This window comes from Cyprinodon variegatus, unplaced genomic scaffold (genome assembly GCF_000732505.1).
Source record: "Cyprinodon variegatus isolate N-32 unplaced genomic scaffold, C_variegatus-1.0 Scaffold119, whole genome shotgun sequence".
NCBI lineage: Eukaryota > Metazoa > Chordata > Actinopteri > Cyprinodontiformes > Cyprinodontidae > Cyprinodon > Cyprinodon variegatus.
The window spans coordinates 879,503-899,736 of record NW_015150572.1 but is presented as its reverse complement, the minus strand read 5'-3'; the positions used below and the strand labels follow the sequence as shown (position 1 = coordinate 899,736).

Below are 20,234 nucleotides of genomic sequence, written 5' to 3'. Positions count from 1 at the left end.
CTTTCGCTACCCGACAGCGGTGACTGATAACAAAGATGGCGCAGGCACGGCGCTGTGGAGGAGGAGTGACGTGACCAACGGGCTGTCCAAACGGTCAGTTATCTGAGTTCTCTATAAAGTCAACTTCATAGTCCAACTTTATTAGGGTGGACGTTCGGATACACTAAGTATGAGCTTTTAGAACAGAAGCTTTTAAACAGAGCGTGCTCAAGGAGAAATAGGCTTGTGCATATGTCTTTTAAAAAATGTACAAAAATCCTCCACAATACTTTTAATTGGCTAAGACAGAAACTGCAAAAATCAGCCTGATTGTTACAACGTATTGAGGTTGTTGGGAACAGTGATGGTTATAAAATCTTACAGCTGGTGGGAGGAAGAATTTGTGATAACATTTCCTGGTGGATTTAGGTTAACAAAAAAAAAAAAGGTGATAGTATTTCCATAACCAAAAAAGGGATGCTAGATTATCTTAAAGATTAGCTCACACCACCCCATGCAATAAGCTGTTGCTGAGCTGGAAAACTCCTTCAGTGTCAGAAAACCAAAGTTTTCTTTCGAGGTGCTGTGAGTGATCCCATCTGCGAGCAGGAGTTTGAAACAGATGAGAGGGAAGAAACACTGGGAGCCGAGATCCTTGGAGGCTCTGATGTCGTGACCTCATCTAGCAGCAGCACCCACTGGAGACTAGATTCGGGGAAGACATAAGCCAACAGGGTACAACATTGTGTGCTATTAGATCAGGATGTCACACATGCAACCATTTCCACACAACTTTTCACCCCAAATACAATGATTGGTTAATTTCCTCAGCAGTGATTTTGTAACATATATTAGGTTTCAAAATATCCCTCCAATAAAAAAAAAATTTAAAAAAGTAGGGAAAGAAAGAAGAGCTTGAATCTGAGGTCAACAAAATGGTTCCTTACAAAGATATGTTTAAATTGAAACAAAGAAAAAAAAAAAAGATACAAAGAAATGTTTAAATTGAAACGAAGAAAAAAAAGAAAAGATTGCCTCTGTTTGATTCACTGCACATTTTTTTTCTCCTTTGTTATATATCTGAATTGACCTTTTTAAACTTTCAGGACAAAAGATGACTGACTGTTATAATTGTCTTAGAAAAATACCGATACTACTGATGGTCCCATTCTAATACCACTGGGTTTAACAGGTGTAAAGGAGAATATACTGTTGCCACAGCAGGAGCAAACCAGGTAATGATACAGGTTCAAAGAAACACCACTGTGGCAGCTGAAATCGACCGGTATGATTGGATTCTCTGTAAGGTACAGTGTATGATAAGCTATACAGAAATTATGATTTGTTAATCTGTAAACATTCACATATGTTAAGCTTACATCTGAATCAAGGTTCCCTAATTGGTCGGCTGCTGAGCACAAACACTTCAATGTTTTTACTTATTCTAGGTGCTAATGTTCTTGCTAGGGACGAGAAGCGAGTTTTTAAAATTCAATTTGTAGACAAACTCCAACCTGAGAAGCTAAACTCCTTTTTTTCAAGGTTATATCACCAACTGTTCTGTGTGTGGTAATATAAATAGGTCCACTTTGTATGTGAAACTCATCCCTGTTCAAATCTTTGTCTCATCAAAACATTGGCAGAGACTCTATCTGTTCTCTCTGGCAAGGATCAATAAATGCAGTTTACATGAAAAACACCAAATTCTTTTTTTCTGATATAAGCCCTAGACTTTTTCCAATAACACATGCAACTGAAAAATAATATTAAACGAGTCTACTTGACAGCAATCACAGATATTTATCCTTCAGTATCGCTATAATATTATAATGTCAGTGTTTGAATGTAGTTTAATAAACCACATGAAGAGACCAAACAGCCTGCCACTTCTCTCTCTCTTGAAACCGAAGAGCAATAATTAAAAGACTGTAATAGTGGATTTGCAGTTGTTATCTGAGATTATATTGTTCCCAGCAAAAAAACAGCACATTTGTTTGAGAACATTTTTATGTAAATAAATCTTTATACCAAGATAGAGGTGTAACTAAGATCGAGTTTATTTATCATGATTTTCTTAAGATCTGACCCACATGCAGAGAACCAGGGTAAAAGTTTGAACAGGTTTATTGATAAGGACAGCGGGGGTAGGATTCAGGAAACTCAGTGTGCTGGTGAACCGGAACTGGAAGAGGGAAGGGAAGTATCGGTGTTTAGTTCAGGATCCGTGGGAACTTTGAGCGATGACTGGAGAGACAGAGAAAACAGGACTCAACAGGTTGGTTGAGAAGACCTCTTCTCCCAGAATCCAGTTAGTGTGGGTTTATCCAGAGGTAGAGACTTGTTGGACTGCGGACAGGTTTAGACTTGGTTGGATCCTGAGGAGCTATTGAGCGGACTGTCACTTGGGAATTCAGGAGGACTTGAACTGAACTTGTGGAGATTAATCCCCTGCTCAGTGTGAGGCTCAAACAATCCTTCCAGGGGAAGAAGGACAAACATCCAGCTTGCAGGAAGGCTTCCTTCCGAAAAGGCAAAGACAAAAAAAAAACAAGGTTTGGCTCGGCGAAAAACAAAGACTCAGTTAGACTCAGCAAAACACAGCTTGGCTAGAGTACCCAAAACTGGCAAACACTCTGGCATCGAGGTAGTGACAGTCCACCGCTCAAATAATCCTCAGTAATGAGCCAAACAGCTGCAGGTATGTGGGAGGACCAACGAGAACAGGGCGCAACCTGGTGGTGGAGGGAGAGAACAACACAAAGACACAACCCACACAAACTGGATTCCTAACATTATTATTCTTATCTCTTAACCTTCTAATTTCTTTAATCCCCAAAAATTAATATTTTTTAGTTGTCCCAACTTTTTTTAACTCAATCAATTTGAGGAAACTGTTAAACCGTTCAAGTTACCAGAACACAATAAAAACAGAACTCTTATACAAGTTTCAAATGTTTAGACTTAGAGACTTGGACAGATTTTATTTTGTCATTTTGTATAGACAAGAGTAAACAAAAAAAAATAATTTTTAAGAACAGCACTCTGGAACATTTCATTTTTTAAAGTGCAGCCTTAATAAGGTAAGCAGCAGGGCAAAAATTTTTTTTGATGAAAAACAGTAATGTAAACATATGACTGTATAGTTACAGTTCTAACATTATTTTTTTTCTTCTGTAGAAGGTGGTGAGGATGAGTGGGGGCAGGTGGGCTCTCCTTATTCTCTACAAGAAGTACATGTGCTTCTGTGCCCTTTTGACAAGTGAGGCTGTGTTTACATTCCAGGTGAGGGTGTCTGTGATATGCACTCCCAGGAATTTGGTGCTATTGACCTCCTCTACAGCTGAGCTGTTGATGACCAGTGGAGCATGGTTGAGCCGGTTCTTCCTGAAGTCCAAGATGATCTCCTTCATCTTCTCCACGTTCAGGATCAGGCTGTTATCTTTGCTCCAGTCCACTAGCTGCTCCACCTCCTCTCTGTAGTCCAGGGCGTTTTCGTCTCTGATGAGGCCCACCACTGTGGTGACGTCTGCAAACTGCACGATGTGATTGGTGTTGAACCTGGGGACGCAGTCATGTGTCATCAGGGTGAACAGCAGGGGGCTCAGGACGCAGCCCAGAGGGGACCCTGTGCTTAGGATGATGACATCAGAGGTGTTCTGTCCGACCCGGACTGACTGAGGACTGTTGGTGAGGAAGTCTAGCAGCAAATTGCGGAGGGGTGTATTGAATCCCAGCTGTTTCAGTTTGCCCATCAGATGCTGTGGGATGATGGTGTTGAAAGCTGAAATGAAGTCCAGGAACAGCATCCACACATGGGTGTTCTTCTCCTACAGGTGTGCCAGGCTCAGGTGCAAAGCAACAGAGATGGCCTCCTCAGTGGAGCGGTTTCGTCAGTAGGGCAAACTGGAACGGGTCGAATGTTGGCGGCAGACTGGAGACAATGTGTTCTTTAACCAGCCTTTCAAAGCACTTCGTCATGATTGGAGTCAGTGCGACAACCCGGTAATCATTGAGTGAGGTGACCTGAGGCTTCTATGGGACTGGAATAATGGTGGAAGACTTGAAGCATGCTGGCATTACGGATTGATCCAGCGAGGTGTTAAAAATGTCTGTAAGGACACCAGCCAGCTGATCTGCACACTCCTTATACACCCGCCCAGGTATGTTATGAGACCCTGGGGCCTACCTTGGTGGGGATGTTCTTTCTGATGCTGACATCCTCAATGCATTTTTTTATGTTCTGTAGGCTGGCACAGTCATGGCATACTCATTAAATTTAATAAGTTGTCATATGTTGCTGCAGCCTTGAAGATGTTCCAGTCACAGCATTTGGTTACATAGTGTTTCTTGAAGTCCTCCTTTTCTTGGTGATGTTTTTCCATCAAATTTGCTATTTCCTATTTGAGCAGTGCATCTTCCAGTGACAGGAGTTTTCGCATTACCTTATCGAGGGTGTGCTCTAGTGACTCTCTTTCCTGTCGCAGAGCGACAAGCTCACGGTCCCCTTCAATCTGGTTTGAAGTTAGAGCCGAAGTCTCGCCATATTTTTCTGTTGGCATGCAATCCATGGTATGTTGCAAATGTTGCAAATTGTTCTATGACAGTGCTGATTTAACTGACTAATGTAGGTTTTGATATTATATCCATGATCATTATTAAATGCCATGTTTATAATTGTGTCATTTTCAGCAGCCGCAATAAAGTCCAAAAATAAAGTTTAATTTTCAATATATACATGTATTTTATGCAGTGGCCCCAGATTGTGCTTAACATGGGAAATATGTAAAAGTCATACTGATTAATTGGAGCCCACCAACAAACTTTCTACATATTTCATACAAACCTCTTGGTTATAATATACAGGTACAAAATATATACGTATTTTGCTTGTAATACATTAAGTTGTAGTTCTTTTACCTGCAAGACCCCTCTGATGGCTTCAGTGGTAAAAGTGAACTAGGGTCAGTTATTTTTTTTCATCATCAGCTTTTTTTTGTCATTTTGATTTTTAAAATTAGTTTAAAGGATGTTGCATAGCAATCTCCCTTAATTCTCTTCTCCATTATTTTCTTTAGAAAGAGGAAACTGCTATTTCTCAACAAGTTGAGATGTTTTTTTTTTCATTTGACTCAATTTGCTTCTTGCTGTCTCGTGTTAAATTATATTTTTTCCATTTGCAGTGAGATCTAAAAAGGGATTGCTCATTGCTGTCCCACATAACATAATATCAGCCATGTTTATAAAAGTTGACCCAGCTAATCTGCTGCTCTTGGCCATATGCATAAGAAATGGTATAGCTTTGTCCAGTTCCAGCTCGAAGTGTCATCCATCCTGTTTTTAATCAGACTCTAATGTGATCATAATGAAAAGAAGAAACTACTTTTAAATCAAAATCGTACAATAACCCCATCTGGGATTTTATTTTCCCAAAAAGAAAAAGCACCCATCCTGCTTTTCTCTGGATTGTTTAATCTACAATTTCTTAGCTGCACTCCAAAAGTCCTCATTATTAAAAGATTTGGAGGGGGTAGTTCTCTATCCACCTTGTGAAAGTGTCAACACAAACAAATATTACCTCACACCTTACAACAGCAACTGGCTCTGGTCTTGTTAGAGCCTCTTAAACTGCGTTCTGATAGAGAACTCTGCTGAGCTTGCACTACCAGAGCTCTCACTGATAGTGTTGCAAGTAACTACTCAGCTCAGAATTATGATGCACTGATTGCAGCATTTATCTTTTTTTTTTTTTTTCCATTTAAACAAAACCTACTGACTACTGTTCTGGGAAACAAAAAACCCTTTTTAACCCTCAGATGTTATCTTCCATCAGTTTTCTTCTTTCTTTTCACAACTAAACCCAAGCATGTAAACAATCTTTCAAAGCTGCTTTGCCAGTCCGGTCTTCCGGAGAATGACGTGGGGCTTCCTCTTCCTTTTATGTCCTTCCTGCTATAAAGGAAGGAGCTTCTCCATGCAGTGATGTATTAAAACCAACCCACAGGTGGAATGATTTCGTTATCTATTGTATGCTCGACAGCTGTGGGCCGAAATCAAAGCTTTGGCAAAGATCCTACATTGTGTTGCCAATCAGATAACATTCATGTATTGCTTAAATATTTTCCAATTTTTTTGTTTCAAAGCAAACTTCTTCTTCAGCTTAAGATTAGGACATTTTCCTTTAGCTAATGCAGCTTTTAGAAATCAAGTGATCTGAAACGAGACTGAATCCTTTATAAACCTACTTTAGACAACATCAAATATGTTTATAAATCAAATTGTAGCAAAAAAGCTTGATGCTTTTACAGCAGTTACATCCGTTTTTCCTATCTAAAATAGATCTTCCCTAAAACATTCAGATACACATTTGTCTAAATTTAAGACTAGAACAACTTTAAAAATAAAAAAGCAGAGAGAAAGTTGACTGTGACGTATAGAAGTAACAGGGTGTTTGTTGGCCTTCTGTCTACTATCATGTCAAACCCCAGAAAGTTGTGAATTGATGATTAGAAGACAGTTTCAAACAAAATGGCATATTTTTTACGTGGATGCTTTGTAAAAGGCCCATTTTTCAATAGATTAAATTGATGTCTTAGTGAATTTAGACTGATGGACTAATGTTAATTATTTCTCTTTTGTTATTAAACCTAGTCGTGAGTAAAACTGGACACTCATTTCTGTAGTCCCTGTATTTTTCCTCCTGTAGAGCCTTCATGGCTGCACATCGTGCCCTCAACGCATCACGATGGGCACATTGTGACCTTAGCACTTCACAGTGGGTGCCTCATGCACTCAGCACATGATGGCCTGTGCATCTTGGCGGGTGCATTGCATCCTCAGTCCCTCAGAGCATCGCAGCCGGCTGTATGGCTACAGCCCCTCATTGCAGTTATCATCACAGAGCATCTCCGTTTCCCATCTTGTAGGTTATTAAGTATGTAGAGTTTAATGCTAGCAATCGCAATGACGCAACCTCTTCATATTTATTCTTGCGGGAATACGCAGAGGACATTTCTGAGATTGTAAGCGATGATCTGTGTTACGTTCAAAATTGCAGGTTTAGTAAAAAGAAACTGAGTCCGCACAGAATAGGGATTTTTAGCTTCTGCAGGAGGAGAGAGCCGCGTTCAGTCACATTTGCTCTCTGGTGGGTTTACTCAGCAGAAGCCTTTTTATTAGCAGATCATAACACATGGGGTGGGTTACAGAATAGTGTTGTTCTGACAAGGCAATTGATCGGGTCATAGGACAAAATACTCCTCTTGATTGAATCACAGAATAGAGCGGTTCCCGATAACTGTGATTATCCTTGCACAAACATCAGCAGTTTTCTACCAAAGTTGCATGACAGTTTCTCAGTAAACAGAGTTAAGCATCTCATTTTTTATAGTTCCATATGCACATGCATTAATTTTATAATCATCATTGAATAAACCTGACAATCTGCTCCATTCCACCACATTAAATTCCACCAGTCCTTCGAGAGTTTCTCTGTATACCCTGGCTGCTTGCTGGTCCAGCCGACTCTCAAGCTGGAATAGAATTCCCTTTCGTTTACTATGGGTCATTCACTCCGCTTATCCGATTCATTTTCATATGAGTGTAGGGGTACGTTTCCTAGCATGGTTGTTCACGATTCCTAGCCCCTCCTTTTATCCCGCAGTTCAGTTTTTCAACTTTCTCTAATATTATTTGTAGAATCTGCTTTTTAAAGTTACTTTAAATATTCATCACTCCAACAGCTTGTTCACCGATCCTCGCATCTGTCCACACCTTTCCATCTTGTTAGAAACTCAACCCTCTCTTACCCTTTAGGTAGGACGATCAGCATTGACTGGTGGCCCAAAGGGTCTCAGTCCGTCGACACACACTCATCCAACACACTATCACTCAACCAGCTTTGATCATATTCTTTATCATCATTATCATCATCTTCAGTATCAGTGGTGCATCCAGATATACGGAGTGAACCGATTTCACCTTTTGTCTTGATTAGTCTTTCTCTATCTACCCCTGTCTTTATCGGTGCATCCCACTGCGCTCTCTTTCTATCAGCCTCTCTCCTGTCAGTGCCATCAACTGCGCTGCTCTGCCTCTCCTCTAATTTCTATGCCATAGCTCCCTCGCTTGAGGTCCTAGTCTCCAAGCTCGACTTCGGGCCCTTTTTTTTTTTTTAGGAAAGACTACTTTAATCCTTAACGAAAATAGATCCATATGATCAAAGTCTTCTGCCGGGGCCCGATTGCCAAAGAACCTATTTTATTCATGTCAATCAAACTTTTCTGATTGCAGCTTTTCTCTGTATGAATCTCTCCAGGTTGAAATGAAGCTGATGCAAAAATCTAGCAGATGGCTATCAGCTTCACCTGGACCACCTGCAATGTCCCTCTCTCAAGTTTCAGCCAATCAACGTCGGGACTGCACCTCCTCTTGAGCCAATCATCATTCAAGATTCGTTCATTTAGCTCTTGGCCTAGCCTCCCTCATCTCCTCCCTCACTCTCAGGCTATTCTCAGTCTGACTTGCCCTCCTGCCTTATTTCACCAACAATGTCCAGTATACATACTTTTTACTCTAGAGGGTGCTTTTTTTTTTACATTTCTCCCTGCATATTAATTGTACATTTGCAGCCAAGTTTCTTAACAAAATTACAGTATGGTTTCACAGTGACATTAAGGATGATCGTTTGGGTTATTTGTTAGCCTGCAGTACTGGTCTATGCCTCTGAAAGGGGAGTTGTTGGCCTGGCTGAACAGGCGAGATGTTCTGGTATCCTTTTTTCTTTTTTTTTTTTTTAGCAGAAAAAATAAAATGCCACAAAAATAAGAACAGCTATTTTGATTATTATTTCTTAAAGAAAAACCAAAAAGAAAAAAGGAAAGTCTTTCTATTCCAAAGTGTGAAACTCCTCACACTTTGGAATAAAGATTTAAGGTTGAATCTATTACCAAAAAGAAACTATAACTCTGATTTGAGAACAAGTCCTTCTGAAAATCCTAACCACATGCAACATGCAACTAAAAATAATGTCTGCCCTGAATTTCTCACATTTGTGGAAAGTCATTAAATCTTTAAAACATTGGTGTCCAAATTCAGTCCTACGGTTCTGCTGTCTCCCCTGTTGAGATTGCATATTCAAGAAACAAGAATGACAACAGCGGATTACAAAACTGAGCCAAAAGGAACAAGCAAGTATCAGCTTCTTCGAAATATATTGGAGTAGAATGTAGAATGCCTTAAACTTTTCCCTTTTATAGTTGTTAACAAGCAAATAGATACTTGCCAGGAAGATTGCAAGAGAAATACAATATAATTTCGAATGCTTAGAAAAAAAGTCTTCATTATAAGCTTTCATTGTTTTGCTCAACATTAAGAGGTGTCAGTAGCTATCCAGGATGCTGTTGACTTCATCTATAAGCTCTCCTGAGCTCTACTATTATTGTTGTGTCTTTGTGTTGCGACAGTTTTTTGTTATCTTAGTGTGACATCTAGTGGTTTGCTATGACAGCACAACATGTCAGTTTAATACAGTATGTTAATCTATCATATTTTATATTTAAAGCTTCAGCTTAGTTGTTTCAGCTTATTGGAGATTAGATGAGGAAACATAAGAATTCTGTGGAAGAATGCAAAATTTCAATATTTTAAACCATATCTAACAGCAGGTCTCACACATTTGGAAAGTCTAAGAAAAGTCAAATTCCTAGTACTGTGCATTACCAGAAAAACCTGTTTTGAAGACACTTCAAAAGATTAAAACAGGATTAGTCTTCTTTCAAACAAAATGAATAATTGCATAAACACAGCTTTACAAAGAATTCCCCTTTGATTTACCAAATAAAATTATGGTGTCATTACATCAATGATAGAAAATAAGACATTAATTTAAAATATATTGTTCACTTCATTTGTAAATGCTTTGAAAAACAAAACATGCAAAGACATGTTGCCTTAAAAAAAAAAGAGTGTGTCTGGGAGTGTCAGTGCAATAAATGCCTGGGTGTCGTAAATGAAACTGAAACTGACCTGATATGTTATGTGAGATCAGTATACCAGAGTGTAGCTCAGGCAATGGTGAAAGTATTTTAGAAGAACTTATAAGTTTTGGTAAAACAGATGAATTTTAGCAGTCATTGTTATCTAGATTTAAATGAGACAAACTGGAACAGCAGAGACTTGAGGGGAGGGACTGGAAAATCAGGAGACAAACTTGGTAAGCTAAATTTAAAAACATAGCAAACCTCTCACCAGTTTTAAAATAGAGCAGCAGTGACAGACCAATGCTAACTGTGTTTGGGTTACATATTCTTGAGATGTTTGAGAGGTGAGTCAAGCAAATCATCTCTGACACAAAGCATAGGAATAATGTTGATATGAAGGTAATGTGTAATTTGTACAAAATGCTTTTATAACGACTTGGTTGGATGATCATCATCCTTAGGTGGGGAGGATCATATTATCCTTCAATAGACAGGAAGTTAAGTTATCCCATTTTGCATAAATAATAAATTTTCTTAGTAAACATCACAGTTTTAATCTACTTGATGAAATATGTTTATTTTCAACTTTTCTAATGACAGAAAAAGACCTGTTACATTGACCCTAAATAAGGGGAGACAGAGAAAAAGCAAGTGACACTTTGAGATGGTACTCTTTATTTGGTGGCTTAAGAGTTGCTAAACATCCTGGCTTTGGCACTGAGGCAGACCTGAAACCAAAGAGGAAAAATATTTCTCTTTTAAGGAGCGCCCCCTAGAGGACAGTAACTCTATCAGACTTGAATATTTAACAGAAGGTAAATTATCAGTAAGGGGTTGAAAATCCTTAACTTGTTTAAATAGGCTAAAATTATACACTAAACTCAACTTAATTCTGTTATTTTGACAAGTAACAACCCTATTCCAAAATGTGTATTTAGCTCAATTTTATCTCAAATTGTGTGGTACATAATGGAGCACCATAACCAAGTGATACATATATATATATATATATATATATATATATATATATATATATATATATATATATATATATATATATATATATTGCTATATGTCTTTTTGAAAGGAAAGGAAGTTAAAATGGAGTTAGCTTGGACTCTACTTTATGTTTAAGGGTTATTGAAAACAAATAATCCATAATTGTTCATTTTAATTTATATATATTCAGACAAATCAGGTCATCACTGCCAGAAAACACTGCTAAAATGTTTTCTTGATTGCATAACTGGTTTTCACATTATGAATACTGTTCAAGTGGTCTTGACAAACTTGACAACCTTAAAAGCAATAGAATCACGTTTCAAAAACACTTTATAAACATTTGATAGAAAGCCTTTGTATTTTCATTGTGGTCTCATCTATGAAAATACAATATTTTAAGTTTTGAAAATTTCCGAAAAATTTAAATTGCCAGTTCAATATTTAATGTTTTAAAGGGACTCACTTTGCCACCTCTGGAGAGTTTATTAAGCTTAAATTCCACAGTAGCGGAAAGGTAAATAGAGCATCTACTAGAAGTGACTGTCTAAAATCTAACAGACACATAGCATTTAGTCAGCAGGTGTTATCAGTCAAGGGAACAGAAATTTGGCATAACATTCTAGCTGCTATAAGAAATTCTACTCCATTCAGTTAATTCAAAATTAATTATAAAATATGGCTCAAAGGGAACCAGATCTGCGATCACTAATGTCAGATTATACTCAGGCTGTGCAGCCTGCTCCGGGGAGACACCAAGGCGACACCAGGCCTGCTCAAAGACATAGTCCTTCCAGAGTGTCCAGGGCCTTCCACGAGGCCTCCTCCAAATAGGACAGGCCTGTCCTATTAAGGGACTTCAGATTTAAAGATATCTTGTGTAAAAATATGTTTTATCCAGTACAAGTAATGATGCCATTATGAACATGTGAAAAGATGAAGAGATGTTAATACTTTCTGATGCCCTGTAACTTGTAAGCCAAAACAGATTCATAGACTTGCAAAATTTAGCTCTGATCTTATGATCATGAAAAATATAAAATCTTAAAAGTGACCCAGCTGGGTCATTATGCTAGTGATTAATTTTCAAAAAACTTATGGAAACATGAAAACAAGTCTTTTGTAAAAAGCCTGTTCTCATATAGTGTTTAGGTCAGGAGGCTTGACCAAAGCTGTTTACACTGCATGTATTCATTCACCCATTCATGCACACACTGATGGTGGAAAGCCACATTGTACCCACAGCTGCCCTGGGGCTCACAGATAGAAGCGAGGCTGCCATACCCTGGCGCCACCAGCCACTCATCGGTAGACAGTATTGGTGAATTGTCTGTCACAAGGACACAATGGCACTGAAAGCCAGAGCTGAGGTTTGAACCAGCAGTTGAAGGGCAAACTCCTGCATCCGTCTTCACTGTTGTCCTTCTTCAATAACAGCGAGGACTCATTGCTGAAGTTCACAAATTTTTTTTTATTGCTATAAGATTTTTATAATAAATCATTTAAATATTGCATATAAAGTAAACAAAAAATAAAGCACTGTGAAAAAGTATATATTTTTTATCTTTTAAGAGATGCCTGTCTTATTTTCTATCAGAAATAATAATTTTGGTATAAATAACTGTTTTGTTTGCTGTGAATAAAACAGGTAATGGCAACACTCTGGTTTTGTTTCATTTTTAGAAGGAGCCCCATCACAGGGAGGAGGAGTTCAGCCTTGGGTTAAAAGAATAGATCATCTGCACCACACAAGCAACAACATCTGTATAAGACAGATGCAATCATGTTTCAAGGTCACAGTATGGCTGCACAGATAAGTCTTGCTAGACATGATGGACTGAGTACTAAAGAACTAGAGAGGAGGATCAGGCTCCCTCAGGATTTGATTAACTTTATTAAAGCCAGCAATGCCATATGTAAGTACCAGAACCTCTTTCAACAACAGTTCAGGAATCCTGTGTTCATACAGGTTGGGTTGGACTTTGCCCTCTTTAGTATGTACCCTCATGACCTTGATGAAGCTCAGGCAGCAGTAGTGGGGGATCTGAGTGTGGAAATTGAGAAGCTCCAAGGTGCTGCTGCCATCCCTCCAGATATAGACAGAATAAAAGAAACCCTCACACAAGCCAAGAAAGATCTAAACCGCAGTGAGCTCAGGGTGGACTTTAGCTTCATCCCTTGCCAAGGTGCAGCCACAGTGGCCAAAGTACGTCTATTGGGCTACACTGAAACCGTGAAGAAGCTCAGAGATGTTCTTCAGGATTACCTGGTGAATCAGGTTTCTACTAAAGAAGTGCTGAACCTGCAACATCCTGAAATGGTTGACTGCTTTGAAAAAATACAAGAACTGATCAAGTTTAAGCAAACAAAAGCTAATGTTAAACCTTCCCATCTTCCAAACCCATGTGTTGTTATCTCTGGTCCCCGGCGCCATGTTCAGGAGGCCCATAAGGCTCTTAGGTCTGGGCTAGCAAGTCTGATATTAGAAAAGTGGATTTTAGATGGCCCGGGAGCTCTGCAGTACTTCCAGGCAGACGGTAAAGTGAGCAAGGAGCTGGTTGAGAGTTCCAGTCAGGTTCTTATCAAGGAACGGCAAGGTAGGCACCTTCTGCTGGGGTACTAACAGTCTCTTAATGTTTTCTTGCTGTATTTAACGAATCATCTTTTACTTCATTTGCAGTGTCAGCTCCAAGACGATATATTTATCAAACCAGTAGCTTCCTTCCTCTTCCTAAAAAAACAACCAGTCTTCAGTCCTCCTTCCTCTTTGTGGGTCTTCAAAGAAAAAATGTTGATGAGGCCATAACAAAAATGAAGAATCTGTACCAAGCTCACAGCTCAACAAAAACCTTCCTTCCTCAAGAACTGGAAGACCTCACCCAGAATGACATAAAGAGTTTGATGGACCTAGTAGAGACTCAGGGTTTGTATGTACAGAACGACCGCAATGGCTTGACAGTGAGTGGGATGAAGGCTGGGGTCAACCAGGTGGAGCAAATGCTCCGAACCATCACTCCCCTTAGGAAAGAAATGAGAGTCAAAGAAGAGGACAACCTGTACTGTCGTGTAGCCTGGTGTATTCTGGGACAAAATGGAGAATGGGAGAGACTCCCGAAATCGGCCAATTTTAATCTGGAAAAACCTAACATCACAAAAGGTATAGTAGATGCACAGGGGTCTACATGGAGTGTGAATCTACAAAGGATGGAGGCTATAGGTAATATAACTGGACAGGTGGCCAAGCTGAAACGACTTGAGAATTTGCCAGGTAAAAGAAGTAAAATAAATTTGTATTGATTAAATGGTTACTTTATTTAAGTTTTAGCAGACCAAATAAGATTAAATACAAACCTTTTCAGTGAAAAAATGAGCTGCACTATAGCACTTTTTTACCTTTTAATTACAGACAGCTCTGTTTTTACCATTCTTCTGCATTTCTGCTTTGTGTTTTAGTACAATATGAACAAATGTCCAGGTTATTGGTTAGATTATATCATTATAGATATTAACTTTGCTTAACATTAATTCTTATGTGTTTCTAATTTCCATCAATTTCATCTGTGACACTTTTTAGATTTTACTTTTCCCCTGTACTGGGACAATATGTCTAGTAATGAAAACTTAAAAGAAGTGCTGGTGGATCGGTTCTCTGCAGAGTACCAAACTGTCCAGCAGGACTTCAACAAAACAGCCAACAACAAAACCATTCTCAAGGTGAGAGTTTTTTTCTCATTTTAGTGTGTGCCACATCATTATGTCACACACAAATGGCTACTAATTATAGGCATTTATAATAATTGTGTAAGGCATACAGAAGAAATTATTTAATAGCAGACTTAAGCAATTATTAATAAGCAGTTTCAGAAGACTCTTTTATTAATGTTGTGCAATAATGATATACTCTATACAAAGTCCAGTAAGGGTCGCAAAAAAACTGTTTAAACAAACAGTATTCAGACTGTCATAAATCTTTCTGTGAACTCATGCCCAACTGGCTGTATGTTAGGACAGAAAATCAAAGTTTGCAGCATTGCCTGTTACAACTACAGGGTGTTTGCTGGTCAGCCCCCATTTGTTAATGTCATCAGTCAACCTATTGGCTATATTTGCAGCTGCCTGGGTTAAAGTAATGCAGAGAGCATCTTTCCTCCTCATTTGAATGTGAATGTCACGTGCGTCACTATAAAACTAATCAATATCATTCCCTAGACATCAATTTGCAAAAATGTAAAGGAATCGATTCAAAATCGATTAAATCGATTTTTTTTACCCAGCCCTAATTATCAACAATTCTAACACGCTATTATTCAGTAGCTGTAAGTTAGAAACATGTTCAGTGGTTGTCTGGAATACATCTGGAATAGTTGTGTTTATATGCATTTGAGATAAGTTCTTGATAAGTTACGCATCACTTATGCACAAGTTATGCGTAGGTTTTGGATAAGCTAGATGCCATGACTTATGAGTAACTTACATTTAACATATGTCAACGATCAGATAACTTACCTGTAACGTATGGACCAGGTATGAGCATATGCTGACATACGTCGAGATAGTTTAAGCAAAATAAAATTTCTCTGCCGCTGGCTGAAGTGTGCCAGCATGCTCATAACTTATCCAGTGTATGCCATTTTTTTTGCCTAATTGTTCGTACGTCAGGCAACGCTGTGTATACCATTAGGCTCACTCACCCTTTGATCGATCATGGTGTCTCTCTGGTGTGAGCCTCACAACAAAAGAAAAGAGAGGCTTCGATTATATTCATTTTTCTGTAAGCACAGTGGGAGGCAGGATCACTCTTCCCTTTGGTGATTGAGTCCAAACTGCATCCTCCTACACCAAGGATCACAGTCAATATCAGCATGGACATTGGTCCCCAATGTCTAAAATTAATATTTTGGTTTATGACTCAACATCGATCATTTATTGTCCCTTTTCCTCTCTTGTCAGATTGAGCGCTTGCAAAACATTCATCTCCGCCGTGCATATGAAATGCAGAAGAAACACATGTCGGAAAAGAACAAAAATGAAGGTGGAGCAGGTGAAAGGCTTCTGTACCACGGGACAGACCCGGAAAGTCTCCAATCGATCAAAACCAAGGGGTTCAACAGAAGCTTTGCTGGGAGACATGGTAATGATCATTTGTTTAACTTAGGGTGTTCAATTAGCCTGTCATTAAAATAGGAGTGTATAGTTTTATAGACTAGTCAAGCTTAATTTTTACACTATTTATACATTTACAGACACACGAAAATCTATTTTCTGTTCTACATCAACCGGAAATGGCCAGTCATGTTGCAGTATTTTAGTTAAGGCAGAATGTTTAGTTGAGACTAAAGAAAGTGATGTCAGGTCCAGAGGCGAAGCAGCATAGACATGGCAGTACAGGAGGACCTGCGTTTAGCATATGTTGTCACATCTGTTTTGTCAGAATCCCCAATTTGATTTTTAAAAAAAGAGCAAGAGCATTTCAAGGGTAACAAACCAACTTTAAGCAAGCAAGCCTAGACACGTGTAGATCTAAAACTGAGTGCTACAACATTATCAATGTAGCTTGCCAGGTTTGCAGTTTTAGTATTTTTAATTCATCTGTTACAAACTTGAAGAGCTTCTTTCCTACAAAAATGAACCTGTTATGAAGTTATTTTTTAATGTTATTCTCTGTAGGTTGTCATTTAGGATGTCTTTTTTGAATAATTAACTATCTTTAATAATTAATTCTTTTACCCCATATAAAAACACTTCTAATTTGTTATCATTCACAGCAACGCTATATGGTCATGGCACCTACTTTGCTGTAAATGCCAGCTACTCAGTGGGCTACTCAAAGACAGCAACAGATGGCACTCAAACAATGTTTGTGGCCCGAGTCCTGACGGGCCTTTACACCCATGGTCAAAGTGACATAAAGGTGCCGCCGCTTCGCAATAACCAGGAGCATTATGATACTCTGGTGGATCGAACGGATTGCCCCAACATGTTTGTTGTGTTTCACGACAACCAAGCTTACCCAGACTACCTCATTACCTTCAAATAAATAAAACTAATGCAGTGGATCATTTGATTGTTTGTAACCTAACTCACGTTTTTGTGTCAAATACTTTATTTGTCTCTTTGTACCAACCTTGACGGGAGGCTGATCTTGCTTTGAAAGCTTTTTTTAAATAAGAAAGGCCTGAACAGAGGTGGGTAGAGTATCCAAAATTAGTTCTTAAGTAAGAATGGTACTACTTTAACATAGGCTTAATCAAGTATAAGTAAAAAATAGTATTATAGTATCATTTTTTTTCTATTGTTCTAAACTGAAATATGAGATGGCATTAATGTTTATTTCTCCCTCCTGCTGATTAGTATGTTGTCATTTTCTGTAATTGTTTTTATTAGATGAGATGAAATGAGGCTTTTGTGAGTGATTTGTGAAATCATTTATTTTCTGTTATATCTTTATGTCCTGAGAGTTAATTTGTGTTATTTATATCTTTCTCTAATAAAAGTTGATATGTAATTACTGTATCTGAAATTGTGGCATAAAATCTCATTATTATCCTAATTCATAATAACTGATGGACAGATTGTTTTAAGAACATTGGTACAAAAAGGCTTGTACAAAGTGTAAATAAGACAGACAAAAATAAAGCACACCTGTCAAGATAGAAAATCAGAAAGAGCTTCACAACAGAGGTGTTAAAAAAGACAAAATTCTGTTCCATAAGTTTTATTCCATTCTCTTCAGAAACACTTAACACATACATCACACATAAATGAAAAAAATCATACTAAGTGGCATTTTTTCAAAAGAAGAATTATGACCTGGGTCAATTGAGATCGGATTAGAGAAACTGAATGAAAGAGCATGAACGTCAATGAAGAGAATGCTCCTTTTGCTTTGACATTTGCAAGGAGCATCAATGGCACACCCTGATCATAGGACTTTAGGGATCTCTTTCAAATGTCTGGATACAGAAATCATGATATCATAACCAGTAGGAGGGTATAAACCTGCACACAGGTAGGTAAAACTGCTATTTGCCTGGGTGTTCAGCTGACAGTAAGCTCTGCAAATAACATATGTGAGCAACAGCCAAATTATCTCCTGTATAAAATCACAGCTGATGTGATATCTGGCCTAATCAGCATGTTAGTGGTCTTGTTATAAATTCATTTAGAAAATGAAATATTTTTTATTATACTCTTTAAGAATTGGTTTGAATATTCTTTTCACTTAGCTTGATGCACACAAAAATAGAACAGGTGGATTCCACAAAGCAGTGAAACATTTATGGGCGGGAACTGTAACATGACACCAATTCCGCATCATAACCCATCCCTTTTGAAGTTTGGCCTGTTCTGGAAATCCCAGGACACAGTGGACTTTACCCAAGATAGAAGGCCTGCACTTCAAACAGATAATCAAATGCATTTATCCCTTATTTGTATCCTTCTATGATGTCTGGTGGGGCTTGAAATGTAGATTTGTGTGAACAACAGTCAAAACTGCCGTAAAAAAACAAAAAACAAAAACTAATTTAATGCTAACCAAATATGTGTGTTATTTATTTACCATTGCAATGTAAATATTCAACAAACCAGGCCAGGAAATTTCTCTCCAGACGATATGCGATTACCGGATTGTGACTGGGTGTGTCAAGGTTTCTATTTCAGGAAGAGGAGGAGAAAAACAGGTGAAAGTGAAACTAATGCTTTAGTGAATATCGTTTACTCAGAACAGGAACAAGCACAGACAGTGCTCTCTTGGTTAAACAGTTTAAAATGGCTGAATCTTCCCATTCCCTGTATTTTGAGGCTAGGCCTCTAACAGACAGAGAGAAGGAAAGGGTCAGGAGATACTTTCAGAAAAGAAGAGACTCTGGGGGAGGCGATTGTGAAGTTATTGAAAAGGTCGGAGAAAACATCTATAAAGTCACCTTTAATGAAAAAGAAGGTATGTCCTTTAAAGCATTTGCAGCTCTGAATATAGATATGTGACTTATGATGTTTTTCATGTTTAAGATCAAGAAAGAGTTTTACAGAGAAAAACTCACAAAGTTATTCTTCCTGGTGGAGATTTACATCTGACCGTGAGTCGCAGCAGTTCACCACAGACCCTGGATCAGCCATCCACAAGCAATTTGCAGGTGAATTTTTTTTTCTTTCTAAAATCAGTATCTTGTCGTCAGGGCTAAACAACTTCCTGGTTTTCTGTTGTCAGTTTTTTTCTTGCCTTTGTTTTTTAATCGCTTAGATCAGTTTCCCTTTCATTTCTAACGTTTACAGATTTAAGCCACTCATTGGTGAAATATTTATTCAGTAATTTTAGTTTTGATTTTTTTAAAAAAAATGATACCTTGCAAAAGCAATTCATACATCTCATTTTATTGCATCGAAATAAACTAACTTTAAGTAAATTTAAGTGACTTTACCATATTGTGTAGGAATTTTGTATCAGACTCATCCCAAGTAATATAGATTATTAAATGGAAAGAAAATTCTATTTGATTTTTCAGATTCCAATAAAAGTCTACTACAATGTGCAAAACACTCATTTTGTACTTATAAGACAAATCTTGTGCACATTGATACACGCTTGTCATGTAAGCCATTTAAAGACCCACCTGTCAGTGTAATTACAGCTGTTGTTAAAGTTTTTGGGTCTATGTCTCCTCCTGCTTTACATAAAGGCAGAAAGAGTTCTCGAGTTCTGTCTGTTTTCTTTCGAAATTGGTGATAAACTGTATAGAAAGCATCTACAACAACTTCCAGGAATTGCAACACATTTTCCAATGGATATGCCTGAAGCTACAACTTGTAATTATATCCCTTTTACTGATCTCTGTGCAGACTGGTTTGCATTTATAAAGTGATTATGCTGACTTTTTACAGAGCATACATTAAGTCTGTATTAAGGTATGGCATCACTTGTTGATTTGATAATTTGTCAGTAACATGACTAAGTTAGAAATCACAGACTTCTGATCTGTACACAACAGTCAACAAATCATTGCTTAAGCTCATTAATGACTGCTTAGTGCAAGATGAACAAATAGCCTAGAGACATGTAAAGTCATAGTAAATTCTTCATTAAAGGTATTGTGGAGGATTTTCGAGAATTGTTGAAAAGACCCTCCATCTCCACTTAAAAAAAATTTTACATGCACAACCCTGTACCTGCTCCCGAAAGGCAATGCCTATTGAACACTTGCGAGAGCTTGCACAAGCCGCCCTAAACCCTAAAACCCTTAATCACTATATAGAGCGGGGACTATAAAGAAGACTTTATAG

The 20,234-nt window shown here is 38.1% G+C and overlaps 1 protein-coding gene across 1 annotated transcript; it reads left to right on the top strand.

Annotated features, from left to right (window-relative positions):
- The first annotated feature begins 10,018 nt into the window (after nucleotides 1-10,018).
- On the top strand, nucleotides 10,019-16,235 carry LOC107085240 (poly [ADP-ribose] polymerase 14-like). The gene is made up of 5 exons (XM_015375461.1): nucleotides 10,019-10,189; nucleotides 12,639-13,552; nucleotides 13,636-14,223; nucleotides 14,530-14,669; nucleotides 15,906-16,235. Exons 2-5 carry the CDS (start codon nucleotides 12,739-12,741, stop codon nucleotides 16,137-16,139), a joined length of 1,776 nt encoding a protein of 591 aa, XP_015230947.1. The 5' UTR covers nucleotides 10,019-10,189; nucleotides 12,639-12,738; the 3' UTR covers nucleotides 16,140-16,235.
- Nucleotides 16,236-20,234: the final 3,999 nt, after the last annotated feature.